Consider the following 20,307-nt stretch of genomic DNA (forward strand, 5'->3'; position numbering starts at 1 on the left):
GCTCTGGGGCAGGCAGCATGTGAACATCGTGATTTTGGAAGTCGCGATGGCGTTTGCCTGGCCAAACTGATCGAAAAGTGATGTCATATTGGAGAAGGTCCTACCAGAAGCAGGTGTGTAGGAAGGGGCCAGTGTGGAGGGGGAACGTAAGGAGGGGCGCTGCTGCATCTTTCGCGCCTCCCCATGATGTCATTTCGCGACCTCAACCTTCAGTCGCACCTCACCACCACACACTAACGCACGCGTACCAAAGCCATTTTGCCCCCGTCCCGACCCCTTTTCGTACTTGTCTTCCGGCACACTGAGACCATGTGAGCCCACCGTAGACGTAATAAGGACCAGCCTGGACTTTCCCTTGCAAGACTTGCGTCCATTTGAAGGAAAGCTCGATGATGCACTCCTGCTCCCGCCTTGGCAACGAGATCCTAGGCAATCAGACAATCGGGTAATCGCATGGCGCGACCGCGTGCCTGACTCCTGAGCATTGAGCCCTGCGGCCCATGCTTGGACTGTCCCGGATTACGGCGAGCTCGTGGCATTCTTGAATTTGAACAGAGATCTGGACGGAACCAGCGGCATGCATCTTACCAGGTTGGTTAGCTCACAGCTGTGTGCATTCTTCAAACACACAATCCATGTCATTCGCCAGGCACTGCACGCTAGGTTCGACTGCAAAATACATCTGGCCGTCGCTCGGAGAGCATTCTCATTTGCCATTCGTGCCGTAAAGTAGGTATGGTAGTGTACACGCCAGATCATCAACGGCCCAAGTATCCTCATGTTGAAATCAACCGGCCCGTAGACGCCAGCCAAACTCTGACTTTCCTCGTTCGCCCCGATTCCAACTCCATTATCCCTGAGCACAAGAACAAAAGGCCGGCTGTTAAGGTAGGTATCTCAAATATGTGTTTTAATACAGGCAACCCAGGTAGGAGGGATGCGGCGTGGGCAATGCGCCTGCGCCATTTTTCTGCAGGTCTGTTTAACCCAGACTGTGGAGGATGATAGGATTAGTTGCGTAATGTTCGTTGAAGCATAAGTCATTCCTCAGTGCTGACTCCATTGAATAGTGTTGAGGTCAACACCCTCCTGAACCAGCTCCCACAAAGGGCTGAGCTCACGAAGGAAGTCCACCCTCTCCTTCACGGCCTTCAGCACGTAGTCGATCTCTTGCTCGGTCGTAAAGCGACCAATACCGAACCTGATACTGCTGTGGGCACTCTCGTCGCTGTTGCCCAATGCACGAAGAACGTAACTGGGCTCGAGGGAGGCAGACGTGCAAGCACTGCCGGAGGAAAGAGCGATGTCCTTCAGGGCCATGAGCAGAGACTCGCCCTCAACATACGCAAAGGAGACATTGACACATCCAGGGTAGAAGTGCTCAGGGTCACCATTCTGAGACGTATGCTCCAAAGCCAAGAGGCCGTTGAGAAGTCGGTCGGAGAGGTACTTGATGCGCTTCGAATCGTACTGTTGAAATTGTCAGCCAATGCTACTCCCAAATCTTCGACAGACAAAATGGTGGTAAATGGGTGAGGGGTCAGACAGGTTGCTATTAATCAACACGGACGTCCTTGTCACGGGACATTCAGAAAGCCATGCATGTAAAGCGAATCATCATCCAAGCTGTTGGAGAAACGTAGGGGAATTGAGAGAGGAAATTTCCCACATACCTCCATCTCCTCGTATGCGATGCGGCACGCCTCGCCGAAACCGGCAATCAAAGGCGGGGCGAGAGTGCCGCTTCGCAGGCCTCTCTCCTGGCCGCCACCGCTAATGATAGGGTCGAGCCTCACTCTGGGGCGACGTCGAACATAACAAGCTCCAATACCCTTGGGACCATATATCTTGTGAGATGAGATGGACATCAAGTCAATGTTCATGGCATTGACATCAAGCGGGATTTTGCCGACGGCTTGCGCTGCGTCGGTGTGGAAAAATGTCTTCCTTTCCCGGCAGAGTTTTCCAATCTGCTCGAGAGGTTGGATAACACCAATCTCGTTGTTGACCGCCATGATACTGACAACGGCAGTGTCGGGGCGGATGGCTGCCTTGAGCTCTTCCATGTCAATCAAGCCGGAGCTCTTGACAGGCAGATATGTGACCTCGAAACCTTCGTCCTGGAGATGCCTGCAGCTGTCGAGGACGCACTTGTGCTCGGTCTGGGTCGTAACGATATGCTTCTTCTTTCCAGACCTGCCAAAGAACCTAGCGACACCCTTGATGCTCATGTTGTTGCTCTCGGTTGCGCCGCTGGTGAAAATGATCTCCTTCGAGTCAGCGCCGATGAGCTTGGCAATGTGCGACCGAGCAGTCTCGACAGCCTCCTCACTCTCCCAGCCGTACGCATGTGTCCTCGAGTGGGGGTTTCCGTAGATGCCGGTGTAGTAGGGGAGCATTGCGTCGAGGACGCGGGGGTCGACGGGGGTTGTCGCCTGCATGTCGAGGTAGATGGGCCGCTGGCCCTCCTCCATGGTGGTGACCTGCTTCAGGACCTCCGCCATGGGGCTTACCATGACGTTTGAGGCATCTGGTGACTGAGGGACGACATCGATGAAGTCCTTCTTGTCGAGTTTGATGGCGGTTTCGACGTTAACCTGCGCATTACCACGCTTCGTTTCCGAAACATATCTGCGCTGATGAGATAATCTCTGAGCCGGGGCTGTCGCCACCCTTGATAATGAGGAAAGGCCTCGCGAAGGAGTCGCGGAAAATGTTGAGTGCCTGCAGAGGCGACCTGCCTGCCTCAAGGCGTTTGTTGTGATACTAGCCATGATGTGTTTGGATGGAGATGGCGTAGGGAAGAACAGAGTAGCGACCTTCGAGGAAGAGGAGGGAGAAGAAAAAAAGTCAAGTAGCGGATCGAGAAGCGGAGGAGGTGGTGAATTTCGGCTCGGTGATAAGGTCAAAATCGGTGCCGTGATTGGCCGGGCCCCACCAAATCATGACGCACAGCCTTTCTTCTCGCCCCCATTCGTGGTTTCAATTACTACGCAGTGCGCTACCGGCTGTAGTGGTCGGTGTCGGCCGAAGGGCCCCCTTCTCGTAGGTAAGCTGAGATGATGGAGGGGTTTTTTTGCACAACTCCGGACGGCAAGACGGCCGGCGAAGTACCCGCACACTGCCCTACGAGATGAGCACGATTACCTAAACCTAATGTGCAGTGACAGGCCTCCCAGGACGAGCTGAGCCGAACAAACTGTGCTGGTGCTGGGGACCGGGGTCCTGGGGTCTCTTTGGACGTGGAAACGGGTTCTCGGGGTCGCTTTTCTTTCCCCGTCCACCGCTTTCGCTGCGACCAACCCGACCGCGAGAGAGCACTTCCTTACCTCAAGTACCCAGTGATGATGCGGCGGTAAGGTACCCAGCCCATCCATCCCGTCCGGTAAGGCGCCCACGGTAATAGCAGTAAAGTACTGGGCTGCGTCAACCACTTACTCGAGTCCCGGTGTATCCCACTTGGCTTTTTCACTTCGCATTGCACAATTTCCTGCTTTGTATGCTTCGGATAGGTGTACCTTAATTCTCAAATTCTCTTTCTTTCTTCTGCTTCGCTCCCTCCCTCCTACCTTGGGATCTACAAGCGTTTTCCTAGCGTCATCACCACCAAACTTCACCACGACCGTCTTGCGCCCGAAACCTGTCCTAAGGTACCTGCTCCAGTCAAGGCACCCGCCAAAGCTGTCCCCCCCAGCGCTCCAGCGCTCCAGTCAGCGTCTTAGCTCCTGGCAATCGGCATCAGGGCACCCTATGCGCCACAGCCAAGCGCGGTAGCTGACTGACACAGCCACGCCTACGTCGTCACCAGCGACAATCAGGTTGCGAAAGCCCACTCCTCATAAGGTTGGACGTGGAATACCCTCAGACAGCGAACATCCTCGTCATAACCTTATCCCACGATTCCTCCGCTGTTGCTCCTCATTGGCACAACTTTCCTCCTTCCTAATCCCATACATCACCACCACAATTCCACCCCGCCATGAGCTTCCGGGGCTTCCAGAAAAGCGTCATTCGGGTACGTGTGTTTCGTTTCCACCAAATGAGGGGTCTTTCCGTCTCTTCCGCTACGTTACGCGACGAGCCACCCGTCTCCTCTACTCTATCCACGCTGACTGTTGACCTTGCTGGGTCTTTCGCGATAGGCGCCGCAACAATTCAAGGCCCGCTTCAATATTGGCGAACACACAAAGGATGCCGTCTACATCGACTCCGAGCGCCGCTTCCAGGAGCTCGAAACCGAAACCAAGCGATTACACGATGAATCCAAGAAATACTTCGAGGCCATCAACGGCATGCTCAGCCATCAGATCGAGTTCAGCAAGGCTATGAGCGAGCTCTACAAGCCCATATCCGGTCGCATGTCCGATCCCATGAGTATCGAGGTCCAGGGTAACCCCGACGGCATCCGCGCCTGCGAGGAGTACGAGGCCATTGTCAAAGACCTACAGGAGACCCTTGCGCCCGAGCTCGAGATGATTGAGAGCAGAGTAATCCGTCCCGCGAACGAACTGCTCGATGTTGTCAAGGTTATTCGTAAGACGGCATTGAAGCGCGAACACAAGAAGCTCGATTACGACCGCCACCGCCAGACCCTGAAAAAGCTGCAGGACAAGAAAGATCGGACCGCCAAGGACGAGAAGGCGCTGTGGAAGGCCGAGAACGACGTTGAGCAGGCCACCCAAGAGTTCAACTACTTCAACGACCTCCTCAAGGAAGAACTGCCTCGCCTCTTTGAGCTTGAGCAAGAGTTCATCCGTCCTCTCTTCCAGTCCTTCTATTACATGCAACTCAACATTTTCTATACACTGCACGAGAAGATGCAGCACTGCGACATTGGTTACTTCGACCTTACCCTCGACGTATTAGAAGCATTCCACAAGAAGCGCGGCGACATCCAAGAGCAAGCCGAGAAGCTGTCCATCGTAAAGTTCAAGACAACCGGCCAGAAGCGTCCTCCGGTAAAGTACGGTACCCGTCCTACGCTCGAAGGCGGCAAGCCTCAAGCGCTCCTTACCGCCGGGCCCTCGTCATCTGCTGCGTCTACAACAACAACATCCAAGTATGGCGGATACAGCAAGCAGGCAGAAGCCAGCGAAGCCAACCCACCTCCTCCCTACTCGCCTCCTGCGACCAATGGAGGAACTGTTAGCCCTGGACTCGCCGCCATCGCCGCCGCAAAGTCGAAGGCGAAGCCTCCACCACCCAAGCCTAAGCCTAGCCGACTCAGCGGTGCTCCTACCGCCGAGACTGTCACCGCCCTCTACGACTATGCCGCACAAGCAGAAGGTGACCTGAGCTTCCGAGCTGGCGACATCATCGAGATTGTCAGCCGCACGAAGAATGAGAACGAATGGTGGACTGGAAAACTAAATGGCAAGAGCGGCCAGTTCCCTGGTAGGTTTCTTCTACTTACACAAATCTTAATGGTGGCGCAACCGTTGGCTAATAGCTGGATTTGCAGGCAACTATGTGAAGTTGAACAGTTAATCAGACTTTCGCCATCACTCACAATGAACGAGATTCTTTGATTTTTCGCCCGAATACATGCGCCAGAAAAGGCGCCTAATGAACGACTGCGAGGACATTAAAGGGAGCACGAAACAACTTGCATTTGGGGTCTTTGGCGTACGCAGAAGGGACTGCTTGTCATTTCGAGCCGGAAAACACAGAGCAGGACAACAGGGGAGGAGAAATGTGAAGTAGGGGAGTCAAGCAAAGCTTTCCCTCGGGCAAAGTTCCGGGTGGAGTCTTGCGAAGGGCGTGTGACACAAGGACAAGAGCCTCATCTGCATGAGGCTGTTGGGTGTAAGGAGGCACAGCAACAGGCAGGCAAAAGGACATTGCTGCAAGGGTGGGCATGGGCTTCTGATCACACCTACTTTTTTTACACTTCGTTAATTGATCACCGATCTCGCTTTTTGTTTCCCAAAAATCATGACTAAATGTTTCTATTCCAGGGACAAATTGGCTGATTGGTGTTGTGAGCTGTCTTCGTGGCTACCGGACTGTCTTGCCAGTGCCCGGTGTGGGAGACTATGAGGTGGGGGATACAGTTGCACGACAGAAGAACAAGCTTCAATCCCAGACTCTGCAGTGTTTCCAAGTTCCAATGCTCCCATCTGCAGATCGTCTTATCAATGGCAAACATTTGTCTGTAAATGCATGCAGCCTCAAGTTCAAAATCGAACCCCCCGCCAGTCCCCTTGTCCGACTTGCGACGACTTCTCGACATGTAACATGCATGTCTCTGCAGCCCCGGCTTCTTTTGGTCACATCTTGTGTGTGATAAATCACCTGCCTTCGCTCAACATCAAACGATGTTCCACGGCAAGCAGGCTACGGGGAGGCATGTCTCTACTGCAAGCCCCTCCGTATCAAGGCAGGCTGGCGCTCGTGGCCATGAAGTGCATCTCTCTGGAACGATCCAGAGACAGGGCCGCCCTGGTTTGATAGGCAGGCAAGCTTGGCTTCCATCTATCCAATTGAGAGGGACTCAAAGCATGGCCCCTTTGCTGCTAAGGCAGCCTATGCGTATTAGCCCGATGCTGATGATCAGCTTGATTACATGTATACACCACGCGGCTTATTGCAACTGGGGATGTCAAGGAATAATAAGGCAAAGCTTGATATAATAGGTACCTATGCTGCCATGCTGGGCCCCTTCACTCGGTTGCTCGCTTAATGTAACCAGCCCCTTCCTCTGGCCGGGGTAGGACAGTAGCTCACAGACTAAGGTGAGGCGAACAGCAGCTATCGTGCGAACCATGGGCTCCCAGGCGGGGACGAGCCGCACAGCTTGAAAAACAAGGCAACTGAGCCCCCTGTCGCGAAACTAAAGTGCAAAGCGACGTGCCCAGGTCACGCTGAGCTGGGCTACCTGCAGCAGTTGAGGAGATTCTGCAGAAGCCCAAGCCTAAGTCCAAGCCCAACCCATGTCCATCGATGGCACCTTCGTCTGTGCCCTGTGTCTGTAGGACGTAGATAAAGTACCTCGCAGCGGTCAATGATCACCGCCTTGGTAGCCGTTTCGATGTCGATATGGTGAGATTCAACCACGTGAAAACAACGTTGAAGTGTCTAGACCGGTCAGTCGAGATGCAAGTATCGGCTGTCTGATCAGCAGCGCCGGTAAGGATGTCAATGATCGCCGCAATATGCAAAATTGAAGCCAGTAGGTGTTCCGATATTTCGCAGGCTGTCCGAGTACATGGCCGGGGTTATGCTACCCCACGCGGTCTCTTTCTTGTCTGACATGCATCCCTCGCTAAAAGATGCATTTCGAGATGTCGGTGCTGAGGCTGGCATCGACTGCGGGGTTGGATAGCATCCCATTGAGCTGGCCTCACAAGATCGTGGCTTCTGCAGATCTAGGGGCGGTCCAACAGGACCGCCAGGCCAGCAAGTGAGCCCACGAAGCTTGATAGAGGGGTCAAAAGAGATGAAGACAAGAGGCCGTGTGCTGTGGTGACTGGGCTGGCCGACAGCGTAGACAATGGACCGATCGTCCATCGCCCCCGAAATTGGACCGTGGAAATGTTTACCCCTCGGGTTGAGAATATTGTCCAGAGCTTCGAGAGATGAACCCCGCGTCTCTGTATCCAAGCTTTGTGGCCAACAGAAGACCTCACTGGCCCTATCAGAGCTCTGCTGACGGCCGGCCGGAATAGAGCGGGATATTGAACGTATTTGTGGTCTTTGTACCATGGTCTCGCTGGCAGCAGGATCGTTGATGAGATCCATAAACGTTTCGCAAGATTGGTGATAAGAACGTATAAAGCAGTGTGTTAAAGTGGCTGCTGGGATGGTTGACCCATCATCGCCTCGGTGAACTGTCGATGGGTCTCGACTTGGTGTGGTCTTAGCGGCTGCAGACGTAGAACCAGATGGATGCTCCATCTCGTCCCCGTCATCCTCGTAATCAGATTGATCACTGTCAAAGTCGTCGCTGCCGCAAAAGGTAAGTTCTGTCCGGTAACTCGTTCGGGTGCTCGAACAGTCGCCGACAAGATATTCCCGTCGGCATTCGACAGCCATGAGTCCACCCCCGACTGGATCCTTCTCGAGACTCAGAGTGCTCCATCTGTCGTCGATTGGTCCCTCTTGATGCTGACGGCGCCACATTTTCTTCTTTGATGTCAGCTGCATGTCTCGCGGGCGTGAGCTACCAACCGGAAAGCGGAACCCATGGTAATATGAGGTCCAGTCCGTTTCATATACGTCAAAACTTGACAGACTCGACAGGCCGTAAAAGTGATCATCTATGATCTCAAAGCACACCGTAGCTCCAATGTCTGAGCCAACGATGTCCTCCAGGTCCAAGTGACCAGAGCCCCACTGTTGATCCCTGATGCTAAAATGCTTCAGTACCCATCGCTTGAAGCCATCGTCCCCGACAAAGGAATGAGTTCCATAATATAAGTAATTCTGGGTGTTGCGCACGAATAGCTTTTGGTGCGATTCGAGACGATGGCATGTGAGCAACTTCCGCTCGTGCAAGTTCAGCACGAGAAGACGGCTGCGACCTTCGATTTTGGGCGGAGTATAGAGGCATGACACTATACCCTCGGCATAATGTATGGGGCGAAACTTGTAGCTATTGTTTCCGAGGTTCTCATCTGGAACGGATCGAAGCAATGCGACAGTATCGATTACAAACTCCACAGATCCAGAATTATGGAGATCGAGAACACGGAGTCGCTCGGGGCCGAGAGTATAGCAGAGCATGCCGTTGCAGTAGATGAAATCATTGGCGCAGGCCACGACGGCTACTGAGTAAGGTGTGGCTGTGACGATAGCATCTCGGCTTTTGACCAGTCGGCGAAAAACGCGGGCATATTGTTTAGATGACCGGGCAACCCGGAGCTCAGCTGAATACGAAGCATGAGTCTAAGCCACCAAGTCAGCAAGGGACTGCAAAAGTCTTCAGATACGGAACTTTTCTGCGCTACCTCGAGTGCGGTCTTACAGATATCGTCATTAGTGACCAAGTAACTGAATTGTCGGCAGGTAAGAGCGAGGTTGAATATGTCATGTAAACCTAGAGGATTGGTGATGTAGGTCATTATCTCGATAGGCAGCCGTTGCATCCTCGCAAATTTGATGGCTGCCGTAAACCCGTTCCAAGACCATCCGAGAAAAGTGAAAGATGTTGTTGGGTGGTTCGCACGACGACATAAGGCAAATAATAACAAACTTGTATCAGGTCAAGAGTATGGGGTGCCACGCGCGAAGGAGAACAGCGTATCAGGCGACGTGGTGCATGATGGGGTACGGCAGTCGGAACTCCATGCTCCTTCAATGAGGAAACAGCACAGAGGTGCTTTATACAGAGTACCGCCCTAGGGTCGGCACTGAGCAGAGCAGAGCAGAGCCTCATGTCGCCCAACTTCATAGCCTGCCGCTTTGTTGGGAATAGCGTGATAGTCTCTTTCCAGGGTGGCTGGAACTGACCGTCATTGACAGCTCCATTAGCTGATGTCAGGTCATCGAAGTTGAAAGGGCTTGCCGGAGCAGAGCCGCAATCTCTGGAAGCACTTGCTTAATCTGAAGGGAGCGCAGGATCAGCGGCTGAAAACCGAACACTTGTCCAGAACAAGTACAACGTGCCGAACTCGAGAATGTTTGGGAGAAATTAGCGGGCAGCACTTGACTGAGGGATTTGAGGCTCTCAGCCTGATTAATGGATCCATGAAAGGGTTCCTGCGCCCCTTGATCTGCTTGCAGAAAAGCCGTTCATCGGAGTTGGTACATAGTGTGTACAAAGTGCGCTATTGCCTGGTACTACCCCCAGCCTTTTCATCTGGGATCCCCCTTGCAGCAACTGGGCCAATCATTTGTATTGAAAATGTCGCTAACACATTGGAACACTAATAAATACCCTGTCTCACTCATCCCGGGCAGATCGTCCCTCACCTCCTCTTCACAGGATTTCAGCCTCAAGAATTCGGGGATCCGTCTCCCCGCCATTATTTTTCTTGTCCACGCTGGTTCCGTCTTAACACCTCCAAATCCATCGCCGGACGCCCGTTTATGACCATTACGATGCCTCACACCTCGTATGTTTGTGCAGAGCGTTGCTGGATTTCTCACAGGCCCCACTACTGTATTAGTTGTCTTACCTCAACTAATCATGTCCTCTAGATGAATTTGAGCATGCCAGAAGCCTTTGATCTAGGGTCGATGGGGTAATGAATGTTAGCTCCTTGAAATTCCAAAGTCTGCGCCCGCTTCCAATGGTACACGCTAAACCAACAAAAGGACCTTGCAACGAGGTTCAGCGAGTCCAAAGTCTCGAAAGTTTTGAGGCTGTGGAGGTTGGATGCCCCATATCCTATCATCTTGGTGTAACTGTGAGGCTCGGCTTCACAGCTGCAAAGATGACAGGGAAGAGTCTCGTCAGTGGAGACTTGAAGATTTTTCCAGCTATGTATATCCGAACAAATATCGTGATTGACCGCCAGTCTAACCCATGGCCGGGTGAACTTGCTCAAAACTGCCAATTGTTTCTTCAGGGAACAACTATGTGGCGTGACTCCATTCGCTGACCGGTGCCCGACGATTCTCGACGCTAAAGAACATGTCAAGTGACATTCGTACGGCGCATGAAACCGAGTACAGAAGCAGGCTGCGGTTACTGTCCCTATCTCTTCCGATAATACAACTTCATCTTGCTAGTCTACTCGGGCCGAGCTTTACGCCCCTTCCAGAGGCACAGGGCCGTCGACTCAAGCGAATGAAATCAAAATCTCGATGAGGGGCGTGACACCTAGTTTACCTACCACATGAGCTGTGCTACTTCGAGCTCAAATACCTAATGGTTGGGCGCAATTGTATGCTCACGAGATGTCATCTTCCAGGAGACAGGCCTGGACTTTGAAGGCCGTGATTGATCTTAGATAGGACGGATCTGACCGCATCACACTACACCTATATTCGAAACTGTGATAAAACTTTTCGCACTTGCACGAGGTTGTACAAGATTCAATTCTTAAGGCAGTATCGCCATGATGCCTTTGCGGTAAAAGGCGCCCCACCTACCCACCAGTTTTCCAGTCGAGGAGTTCGAGGCATTATGCGCCGAAAGTGCTGAAAATGTGGCCGCTGCCAGTGCGATATGTCGGATCATTGACCAACTATACCAAAATATCTCGGCTCATTGGGGAAAGTGAGCGCCTTTCTGCCAGCCTTATATTCGGGTGTCGTTGAGGAGATCTCATGGCGGCAGCCATGAACATCCGCTGTGTAACCGGGCGCCGGGCCGGAGCTCCATAGTCCATCGGGATTTATGGGTCCAGTCTAACGCATCGACGATCTACCTTACTTAGGTGTCTACGTCAGATATGAAGGCGGGCATTGTTGAAATACGTAGTCAGGCGCTTATTCTGCGAGTTCGGTAAGCGACCAAAGTTCTTCCGCCAGCCCTTAAGGATAGCCAGGCCTGTTGGCACTGATTACAAATGATGAAATGGGCAAATCTCCATGGCATCCCGGCCCCAACGCCTATTTACGTTAATTCTTCGCACAAGACCGACAAAGCTACCCCTCCTTCACACTGCTGGCAAAACACACGTCCGAGGTTCACGAATGTTTTGAAGATCCACCGAAGGGCGCCATTGATAATCAGCAGAACTGTTCCTCTGTTTCCAGTCCCCCGCATGGCATGAGTCACTGGGCCCAGGCTGACAGAAGCATGGTGTCGTGCTTCAGCACTGCTGTTACTGACAGTTCCGCGCGGGATTTGAGAATCAGTTCCCGAGTCGGCCAGATGTGCATCACAGAAGAACCCCGCAACCCTTTGACGATGATGCTTCAGTGTCGCATACCCCACCCCGCCGCCGCGCTTCACGGTGTCGGTTACCGTGTGTAGCTCGTTTTTGACACGGACCCAGGGCTGGCTGTCATCGACCGTTCCGGCTGGGTTGGATTAAGATCTAATCCTGAATTCCTTTCTCACGACTTCTTTCCCTTCTTTTTCACACACTCCTACACCTCAATTGAATCCCAGACCCATTTTACCCTGACAGTCGTAACTCAATCGCAGCCATGGGTGCCTCAGAGCAAGTCGACCTCAGAGCGCCTTTCGTCAGCGACACTCTTTTAGAGGTCCGGACAAGCACCATGAAGAAGATGCCGGGTTTAGAGATCGAATCAGGGATAGACAAGAACCTGCGCAACGGACCCATTCGAGTCTCGTTCCTCGGCCTTGAGGATGACGAGCACGACCCGACATTTCACGGAGGTGTCGATAAGGCGATCCATGGATGTAAGTGGCTTACCATCTCTCACGGCGATAGCACATCCAACTCACAGTCAGTCTGCAGATTGTTCGTCGCACTACCCCGGATGGCAGACCGAATTTCCCGCAGCCGCAGATCGCTTCCAGCCGGGCGGCTTTGGCGAGAACTTCGTCACTAAGCACATGAACGAGCGCAATGTCTGCATTGGCGATGTCATTGCCGTCGGCGACGAGGTTGTGCTGCAAGTAAGCTTGCCTCGACAGCCTTGCTTCAAGCTCAACCACCGCTTCCAACTCAAAAACTTCGCCCCGAACACGTACAAGACGAGCAGAACTGGCTGGTACTACCGTGTTCTAAAGGAGGGCACCGTCAAGGCCGGCGACGAGATTAAGCTTGTCGAGCGCAAGTGGCCAGCATGGACTATTGAGAGGGTGCAGGAGTTCCTGCATAGAGACCAGAGCAACTTGCAGATGAACGAAGAGCTGGCGCAAATTGAAGAGATGGGGAAGGAGAGTCGTGGCGCGTTCCAGCGGCGAGTGGCCAAGGCGAAGGCCCAGGCGAAAAAGACGAAGGACAAGGGTGAAGAATGGCGCGACTACAAAATTGTCGAGAAGAAGAGGGAAACATCTCGGGTTTCTTCATTCACTTTGGAATCTGTCAGTGGCGATGCTCAACCCGAGGTCGACATGGAAGGCGCCCATACGAAGATCAAGCTTCCCAACGGACTGCTACGATCCTACTCCATTGTCTCTGGCGAACCCAAAAGATTCGAACTGGGCATCGCGCTCGAAGACAATAGCCGCGGAGGCTCTCGTTGGTTTCACGAATCTGCCAACGTTGGCGACATCGTCCAAGTCGGTCGGATCACTACAGATGTGAAGGTTGCCAGTGCGTCTAGCAACCACGTCTTCATCGTCGGCGGGATCGGCATTACCGCCTTCATGGCGCTCATGGAGGCCTACCATTCAGTCCACTACAATTTTGAGTTACATTACGGCATCCGCTCGGCCGATGATGTGCCGTTCCGCTCGCGCCTTGAGTCTTTTGGCAAGAGCGCCCGCATCTATGATGGTTCCAAAGGAGAAAGAATGGATATCGGCGAGATCATGCAGACTCTCAAGTGGAACAGCCACGTCTATGTTTGCGGACCGACACGTATGATGGAGGCGGCGAAGAAGGCGGCGGAACAAAGTGGCCTTGATGCCACTGACGTCCACTACGAGGCTTTTGCTGCTGATACGACTGGCGATCCATTCGAGGTGGAGGTGTCAAATCGAGACGGCAAGGTTCTCAAAGTCAGCGAAGAGGAAACGCTTCTGGAGGTAATAAAGCGTGATATCGGCGACTTGGAAAGTAGCTGTGAGGTCGGAAATTGCGGAACGTGCAAGGTAGTGTTGAAGTCTGGTCGGGTCGACCACAGGGGCACAGCATTATCTCCTGAAGAGAAGGCGGGATCGATGCTGAGCTGCGTGAGCCGTGGTATCGGAAGAATAGCGATCGAGATATGATGTAGAACGAATAAATTTATTTCAGAAACTATTGAGGCAGTCAGTGTTACTTCCGGTGAGTTCACAGATTGCATCGGTGCCGTCGATGCAGCGAAGTCACCGAACTTGACCGAACTTGACCGAGAAAGACGCACAGACCAGTAAGTCGCAATCGATAAGCAGGACTCGGCCCCACCTAAACTTTTTCCCAGTGGATTGAGATTTTTGGAAGCTGCTATGCTTGCATTCTCCGTAGAGAACACGACAAGACTTTTTTGACGTTGCTCGGCCCGCCCGCTGTCGCCCAAATGCCATCAACCGAGTCTCAAGGAGACGGCTTCGTCCTCCTCCCCGTCAAGATTCCCGCTCTTCCGTCTTGTCCCGTCAACGCCGTACACGAAATCCGCGTTCGACGAAACGCGCCCAAGATCCCTACCGAGATCGACGATCGAAGCCTGTTCTTGAAGAATGTACCAGTAGACAGCACCGAGGCCCATTTTCGCCAAGTGTTTGCCGCTCTCGTCGGACCCGGCCGCTTCGAGGGCATCGCATTCGAAGATGAGCGAAAAGCCGCGACCGCCATTGACCCAGCCCAGGCCGTGAAAGTCTCGAACTTTGGCAAGAAGCGCAAGCGCGGCGAGCAGGAAGCGGAGGAAAGAGCGAAGGAGGAAGAAGTGGCACGGCTGCCGGATATTTGGACGAGGAGGCTTCGAAAGAGCGGCAGCAGCGCCATCGTTCTTCTGGCCGATGACAAGAGTGTCGAGCTCGTGTTGAAGGCGATCAAGAAGGCGAACAAGTCGAAGAAGTACCCCGTCTGGGGTGAGGGCGTGTCGAAAGACCTATCTGAACTCGGATCGCAATGGATCTCGACCCATCTGCAACTCTCTCGCTGCGACAAGGTGGCGACGCAGAAGTCAGTTCACGCATTCTTTAACGTCTTCAACCGCAAGGAGAAGGAGGCACAGGAAATGGCCAAGAGGTTACGCAACGAGCCGGACGAAGACGGCTTCGTTACTGTTACGCGCGGTGGTCGTGCTGCTCCGGCGAGCAAGAACGAGGCCGAGGAGGCTCGCCAGAAGATGGTGGACAAGGCAGCCAAGAAGAAGTCAGAGACAACCGACTTCTACCGCTTCCAAATGCGCGAGCGTCGCAAGGCGGAGCAGGCTGCCTTGATGCAGAGATTCGACGAGGACCGAAAGAAGGTTGACGCTATGAAGGAGAAGCGCGGCAAGTTCAGGCCCGAGACATGACGCTGCGGAAGGCCTTTCCTGCAACCAACTACACAAAGATACCCCTGCTTCTAAGCACCTGTATAATGTAAGTTACGTGCGATTTCTTCTGACTTTGTCTTGACCATGATGACGCACGCGGGGCCAGCGAAGCACCTAGAAGTGAAAGACATGCTCTGGATCTGTTGGTGCAGTGCCGACAAACACCGCGTTATCATATCTTCTCAAATTTGTCTGAATTCAAGCAGGATTTGCCCATAGTCTTTCCCGCCTAACACTTGCTTGGATGAGGCTGACTGAATCCAGATTGCGATGGCTTGATCAAACCATCAAGACGGTCACAATTGCATCACCCTAAGCAGGTTCGCATGCGCCTACCATACGAATCTCAACCGCCATCAGGCCAATCATCAAACACTCTGCGGAGATGTTACCAAAAGCAGCCGACACGAATAGGAGTAAAAGAAGAAGACGGCCATGTATTCAGTCCAGTCGAAAAAGAGGATCAACAGGCTCAGATAGTCATGGAAGGAGGCCGGTTTGGCGGCCGCCACGCCGTCTAATGCCCTTCGGCAGAAACATCTCAAAGCCACGTGCTTGCCGGCAAATCGAAAATTTCGTCCAGACGTTTCCAATAATTGGGCTTTTGTTCAAGCAGACCCAGGAGTATGGTTTAGCTCCCATTAGCTTATCCCAGGCCCTAGGCGGTCAATCAAGCCTCCTGAATAGTACGTGGTGCAGTTTTTTCTCGATCCCACTCCAATGCAAGTGCGTCGTCTATTTTGCTTCGAACACCCTCATTCGGCAGACAAGTCTTGTTTTAGCGCCGGGCGGTGGTATCATGCTGCTCCGTCCGTTGGTTCTAGTGAACAGTCTACCGGACGCGATGGCGCTCCCATGCCATCGGCTTCTCGCACGACTCGACGTGGGAGGGGGCCAAGTGCAAATTCTGTTTCGTGCGAGACAGGATCGAAAACCAGATTCCCTTGGCTGCTGCTGCCTGCTGTGCTGCAGGTTCAGTGACCAAAGTCCCTTCGCATACACGACTTTCGCATACTTTGCCGCATGACCACAGCTTGGTAATTTAACAACCCCGGCACGATGCCATTGCTTTTGGGTTATCGTGGTTGAACTGTGGTCTAAAGGCTTAAAGCAGCTTTTTGGCTCGGCGTTGGCTCTATTTGGGCATAGCTCAAAACTGGTGGCCGACCTGAGATTTTCACTTGGCATCAACGGAGTAAACCCCTCACTATCCCACCAAGATGTTCACAACTCGCCCATATTCTTCCCTCTCTGAGCGCTGTGACGGTGCCAAGTGATAGCCGCAACGACGCTCCGTACTCCTTCAGCTCTCCCAGAATAGCCACCAGGCGGAAGGCTTCATCGACGTCCATCTCTCACCTGAAGCCTCATGTCTCAAATCTCTATTGACTATTCAAGAGTCCTGTTGCTCAATGACCTTGGCATTGCACGTGTATGTCGAAAAGAACTGTCGAAGCAAGTGGAAATTGATCGCAGGAAAGCACCTCGAACGACTCATGATTTTCTACGCCGCGGGGGAGAATATTGAATTATGTGGCACAGCCCAGAACAGCAACTATGTCTGACGAACACCTGCCTCTGCTGGCCGTTATCACGTACCTGCATTAGACATCACGCCAACTTGACAAGTGCATCCGGCGACCCAGACAACGTATCGTAGGAAAGGGGAGGGTGGTTCTGAGTCACAGTTAACAACCAGATAGCCGCAACGCTACTAGGTGCGGCTGTCGCTGAAGGCTTGCGTTCTGTACCACGTTCGAATAGTCACGACGCTACGGTCACTTCAAGTTAGCACATCGGGCGACACACTCGCGACCCTGGCAACATATCGCGGCGCCCCGTGGCAGCCATCGCGGGATCCCTCCAATCGCTGTCAATCATTGCCTTTTTCGCAATTTCCCGGGCCCCTTTCCCGCAGACCTGACCCGCAGGAAAGGAACCTCCACCGAACTTGTGCCCGGACCTTACGGCGCTTGGCTCCGAAGCCGCCATTATTGGACTCTCGCGTGCTTCCCAGCTGCTATCGTGAGGCCTTATTCAACATAGGCTTTTCCTTTCTGGGCCCCAATTGCTCGACCAAGCGACCCCTACCCGATTTTGCAGAGCTTGCCAGGCCATCGAGAGCTACCCCTTCCAGGAGAAGCCCGGCCCTCACTAGGCTGGCTTGCCTCGATGCCGCTGTGCCCCCTACCCGCGTGTAAGTGCCCGACTTGCCAGCAGAGAGAGTCTTTCAACCACACACTCGCGATGTGCAACCAAGGGCTTCATAAGAGGGCACCTTGTCCACTCGACAAGGGTTTCCTTTTCCCTTCCCTCTTCACGCAGCACCTCGACAACTCCTGTGCGGTCCAGCAACCTCCAGAGCCACCTTGCTCGTCCAACGACGTATCTTTCGTCAAGTCACTCGTTTTTACAGACACCTAATACCTAGTCTCTCGTTTCAATAATCTTAATACCGCTCAAAATGGCCCCTTCGCTCGTTACCATCGGCACTGCTGCCTTGGCCTTGGCTGGTGATGTTGCTGCCAAGAAGTTTTCTCTGGCCGATACGTACGACTCGACCAACTTCTTCAGCAAGTTCACCTTCTTCGAGAGCAACTACAACACCTCGAACTACAACGACGTCGACCCAACTTCGGGCTACATCAACTACCGCTCCCAGGCGGATGCCCAAGCCCTGGGTCTCGCGTCCACCGCCGGTGGCGAGATCTACCTGGGCCTCGACGCCAAGAGTATCACCCAGTTCCCTGGAGTTGGTCGCTCCAGTGTGAGACTTGAGAGCAAGGAAGTCTACAACAAGGCTCTGATTGTCGCTCGCTTCTCCCACTTGCCCAAGCCCGTCTGTGGTGCTTGGCCTGCCTTGTAAGTCTGTTAGTTAAACTGTTGTCAACATCGGTACTAACATTGGCAAAGCTGGTCGTACGGTTCGCCTTGGCCCACGAAGGGAGAGCTCGATTGGTTCGAAGGCTGGAACCTTAACAAGGTCAACAAGCCCGCCGCTCACACCTACAAGTCCTCGGAACAAGGCCAGTGCCTCATCAGCTCGACTGGACAGACTGCCCAGGTGGACACGCCCAACTGTGATCAGGAGGCGCCCAACCAGTATTCCAACCAAGGTTGCACAACCTCGACCACCTCCTCTGACCCCTACGGCTCCTCTGATGGCGGTGTCTACGCTGTTGAGTGGACCGATGATTACATCAAGTTCTTCTCCTGGCGATGGGGCTCGGTTCCGGACAACGTCAACTCCGACTCCCCTGACACCGCCACCTGGGGCACTCCCAGCATGCTGATCGCCAACGATGCCTGCAACATCAACAGCCACTTCAAGGACCAGAGACTCGTCATTAACATCGGCATGTGTGGTGTGCTTGCCGGAAATGATGGCGTCTGGGGTAGCGAATGCAAGGCCGCCACAGGCCATGCTGTTTGCTCTACCTACGCCGCTACGAACCCATCGGCTTTCAGCGACACATACTTCAAGGTCAAGGACATCCGCATCTTCAAGGAGGGCGGTCAGACTTCCTCCACTGTCTCTTCCTCTGCCTCTTCCACGGCGTCCTCGTCCGCTTCTTCCTCCGCCTCCGCCTCCGCATCTGCCAGCCAGTCTTCTTCCGCCAGCGCATCGGCTTCTAGCCTCTCTGCCACCGATTCTGCTAGTGCCAGTGCCACTGCGTCTGCTTCGGTCAGCGGCTCCGCCTCTGCTCAGGCCTCAGGCTCTGCCTCATCTGCCACAGCCTCTGGCTCTGCCACAGCCTCTGGCTCTGCTTCCTCCGACATTGCTTCCGCTTCCGCGTCCGCTTCTGCTTCTTCCCAAGCATCCGGCTCCGGGTCCAGCGCAGCTTCCGTCTCTTCTGCTGCTGCCTCTGCTTCCGGCTCTGTCACCGACGCTGGCACTGGTCCCGTCTCTGGAACCGCCAGCGCGTTCTCAACCATCACCAACAACTGGAACCAGACTTCCGTCATCCCCGCTCCCACCCCTGTTGTCTCTTCGTCCTCCGTCGTCCAGTTGACTACCTCAACAGTCTTCACCACCCAGGTTTCCACTGTGACCTCTTGCGCCCCAACCGTCACAAACTGCCCAGTCGGCGCCGTCGTGACCAAGACCATTGCCCTCTACACTACCGTTTGCCCCGTCACCGCCGCGGTCAAGACTACCTCCGCCAAGGGCAATGGCAAGGCTTCGACCAAGGTGAACAAGAGCAACACCACGAAGGCCACCACAAAGGTCAACAAAAACACCACCAAACCCACCACCAAGACGACCCCCCCTGGCGTCAGGACCACCGTCCTCACCAAGACCTACACCATCACTAAGTGCCCGTCTTCCGTCCCCAACTGCCCTATCGGCAGCGTGACTACGAAGGTCACCACCAAGGTCATCACTCCCACGCCCAAGACGACCCCCAAGACAACCACTAAGCCCGCCAACGGAGGCAGCAACAACAAGGTCTCTACCAAGGTCTACACCACGACTTACACCATCACCAAATGCCCTGCCTCCGTCCCCAACTGCCCCATCGGCAGCGTCACGACCAAGACCGTCACAAAGGTCACGACCCCTGGTGTTCCGGCCACCCCCAAGACCACCCCCGCGACCAAGGTCACCAAGGTTATCACTGTCAGCACCACTCCTGCTAAGACCACGGGCGGCAGCAATACGAACAAGAGCAACAACAGCAACAACGGCGGTGGCAGCAACACAAACAAGAGCAATAACGGCAACACTTACAGCAACTCCACCACCGCGGTCACCAAGTCATCCACCGTGTCCAGCGCCAAGGCCTCTGGCACCGCCCCTGGCGCTTCCACTACGGTTTGCTCCGGCGCCAGCTGCCCGGCGACGACGAAGCCCGTCATCACCAACAACGCCGTCCAGGCTGGCGTCAGCTTTGCTCTCATGGCGGTCGGCGCTTTTGCCGTCTTCGTTCTGTAAAGGTGTCATGATATGACTCCTGGATAAATGATCCGGGAAATGAATATGCTATTGTCTCGTTTGGAGGCACATTACGTTCCTTTTGTCACAAATCTGCTTCACATAGAATCTAAATTTTAGACGTTGTGTACATAGAATTTCGCTTCTGGTGAAGACAGCTTTTCTATTCAATAATACGATTGGAGCTTGCCACTAATGTTCCCTCTCTCCGTTTGCCTAGTGGATTACATTGCCCTTGCATTGCCTGAACAGTTACTTACCGTGGTTCTCTAAACACTTGTCATTTCTATCATCGGCATGTTCGTGAGGATCGCTGCATGGGGAGGGCTCTCACAGATATTCCACAATCTCGACCCTTTCCTTGAGAGGCAGGAACC

General features: G+C 53.7%; 5 protein-coding genes across 5 annotated transcripts; 3 read left to right on the forward strand and 2 right to left on the reverse strand.

The window, feature by feature from the left end:
• Positions 1–1,047: 1,047 nt before the first annotated feature.
• On the reverse strand, positions 1,048–2,774 carry CGGC5_v006095 (Cysteine desulfurase; the record flags this gene model as incomplete). The annotated part of the gene is made up of 2 exons (XM_032034953.1): positions 1,048–1,470; positions 1,674–2,774. 2 exons carry the CDS (start codon positions 2,772–2,774, stop codon positions 1,048–1,050), a joined length of 1,524 nt encoding a protein of 507 aa, XP_031892709.1.
• Positions 2,775–3,979: 1,205 nt separating this feature from the next.
• CGGC5_v006096 (Regulator of cytoskeleton and endocytosis) lies at positions 3,980–5,487 on the forward strand (the record flags this gene model as incomplete). The annotated part of the gene is made up of 3 exons (XM_032034964.1): positions 3,980–4,015; positions 4,143–5,394; positions 5,462–5,487. 3 exons carry the CDS (start codon positions 3,980–3,982, stop codon positions 5,485–5,487), a joined length of 1,314 nt encoding a protein of 437 aa, XP_031892708.1.
• A 2,297-nt stretch (positions 5,488–7,784) lies between these two features.
• Positions 7,785–9,062, reverse strand: CGGC5_v006097 (uncharacterized protein; the record flags this gene model as incomplete). Its single annotated transcript, XM_066151649.1, has 4 exons — positions 7,785–7,846; positions 7,995–8,124; positions 8,170–8,886; positions 8,949–9,062. The coding sequence occupies 4 exons, from the start codon at positions 9,060–9,062 to the stop codon at positions 7,785–7,787; spliced, it is 1,023 nt and encodes a 340-aa protein (XP_066009182.1).
• Positions 9,063–12,042: 2,980 nt separating this feature from the next.
• yeaX-1 (Carnitine monooxygenase reductase subunit) lies at positions 12,043–15,310 on the forward strand (the record flags this gene model as incomplete). The annotated part of the gene is made up of 5 exons (XM_032034988.1): positions 12,043–12,262; positions 12,321–13,558; positions 13,936–14,925; positions 14,985–15,040; positions 15,259–15,310. 5 exons carry the CDS (start codon positions 12,043–12,045, stop codon positions 15,308–15,310), a joined length of 2,556 nt encoding a protein of 851 aa, XP_031892710.1.
• Positions 15,311–17,458: 2,148 nt separating this feature from the next.
• Positions 17,459–19,930, forward strand: CGGC5_v006099 (Endo-1,3(4)-beta-glucanase; the record flags this gene model as incomplete). Its single annotated transcript, XM_032034999.1, has 2 exons — positions 17,459–17,856; positions 17,908–19,930. 2 exons carry the CDS (start codon positions 17,459–17,461, stop codon positions 19,928–19,930), a joined length of 2,421 nt encoding a protein of 806 aa, XP_031892573.1.
• Between the last annotated feature and the right edge of the window lie 377 nt (positions 19,931–20,307).

The sequence above is a fragment of the Colletotrichum fructicola genome (assembly GCF_000319635.2).
Source record: "Colletotrichum fructicola Nara gc5 chromosome Unknown KSG_Nara_v1_contig03, whole genome shotgun sequence".
Taxonomy (NCBI): Eukaryota; Fungi; Ascomycota; class Sordariomycetes; order Glomerellales; family Glomerellaceae; genus Colletotrichum; species Colletotrichum fructicola.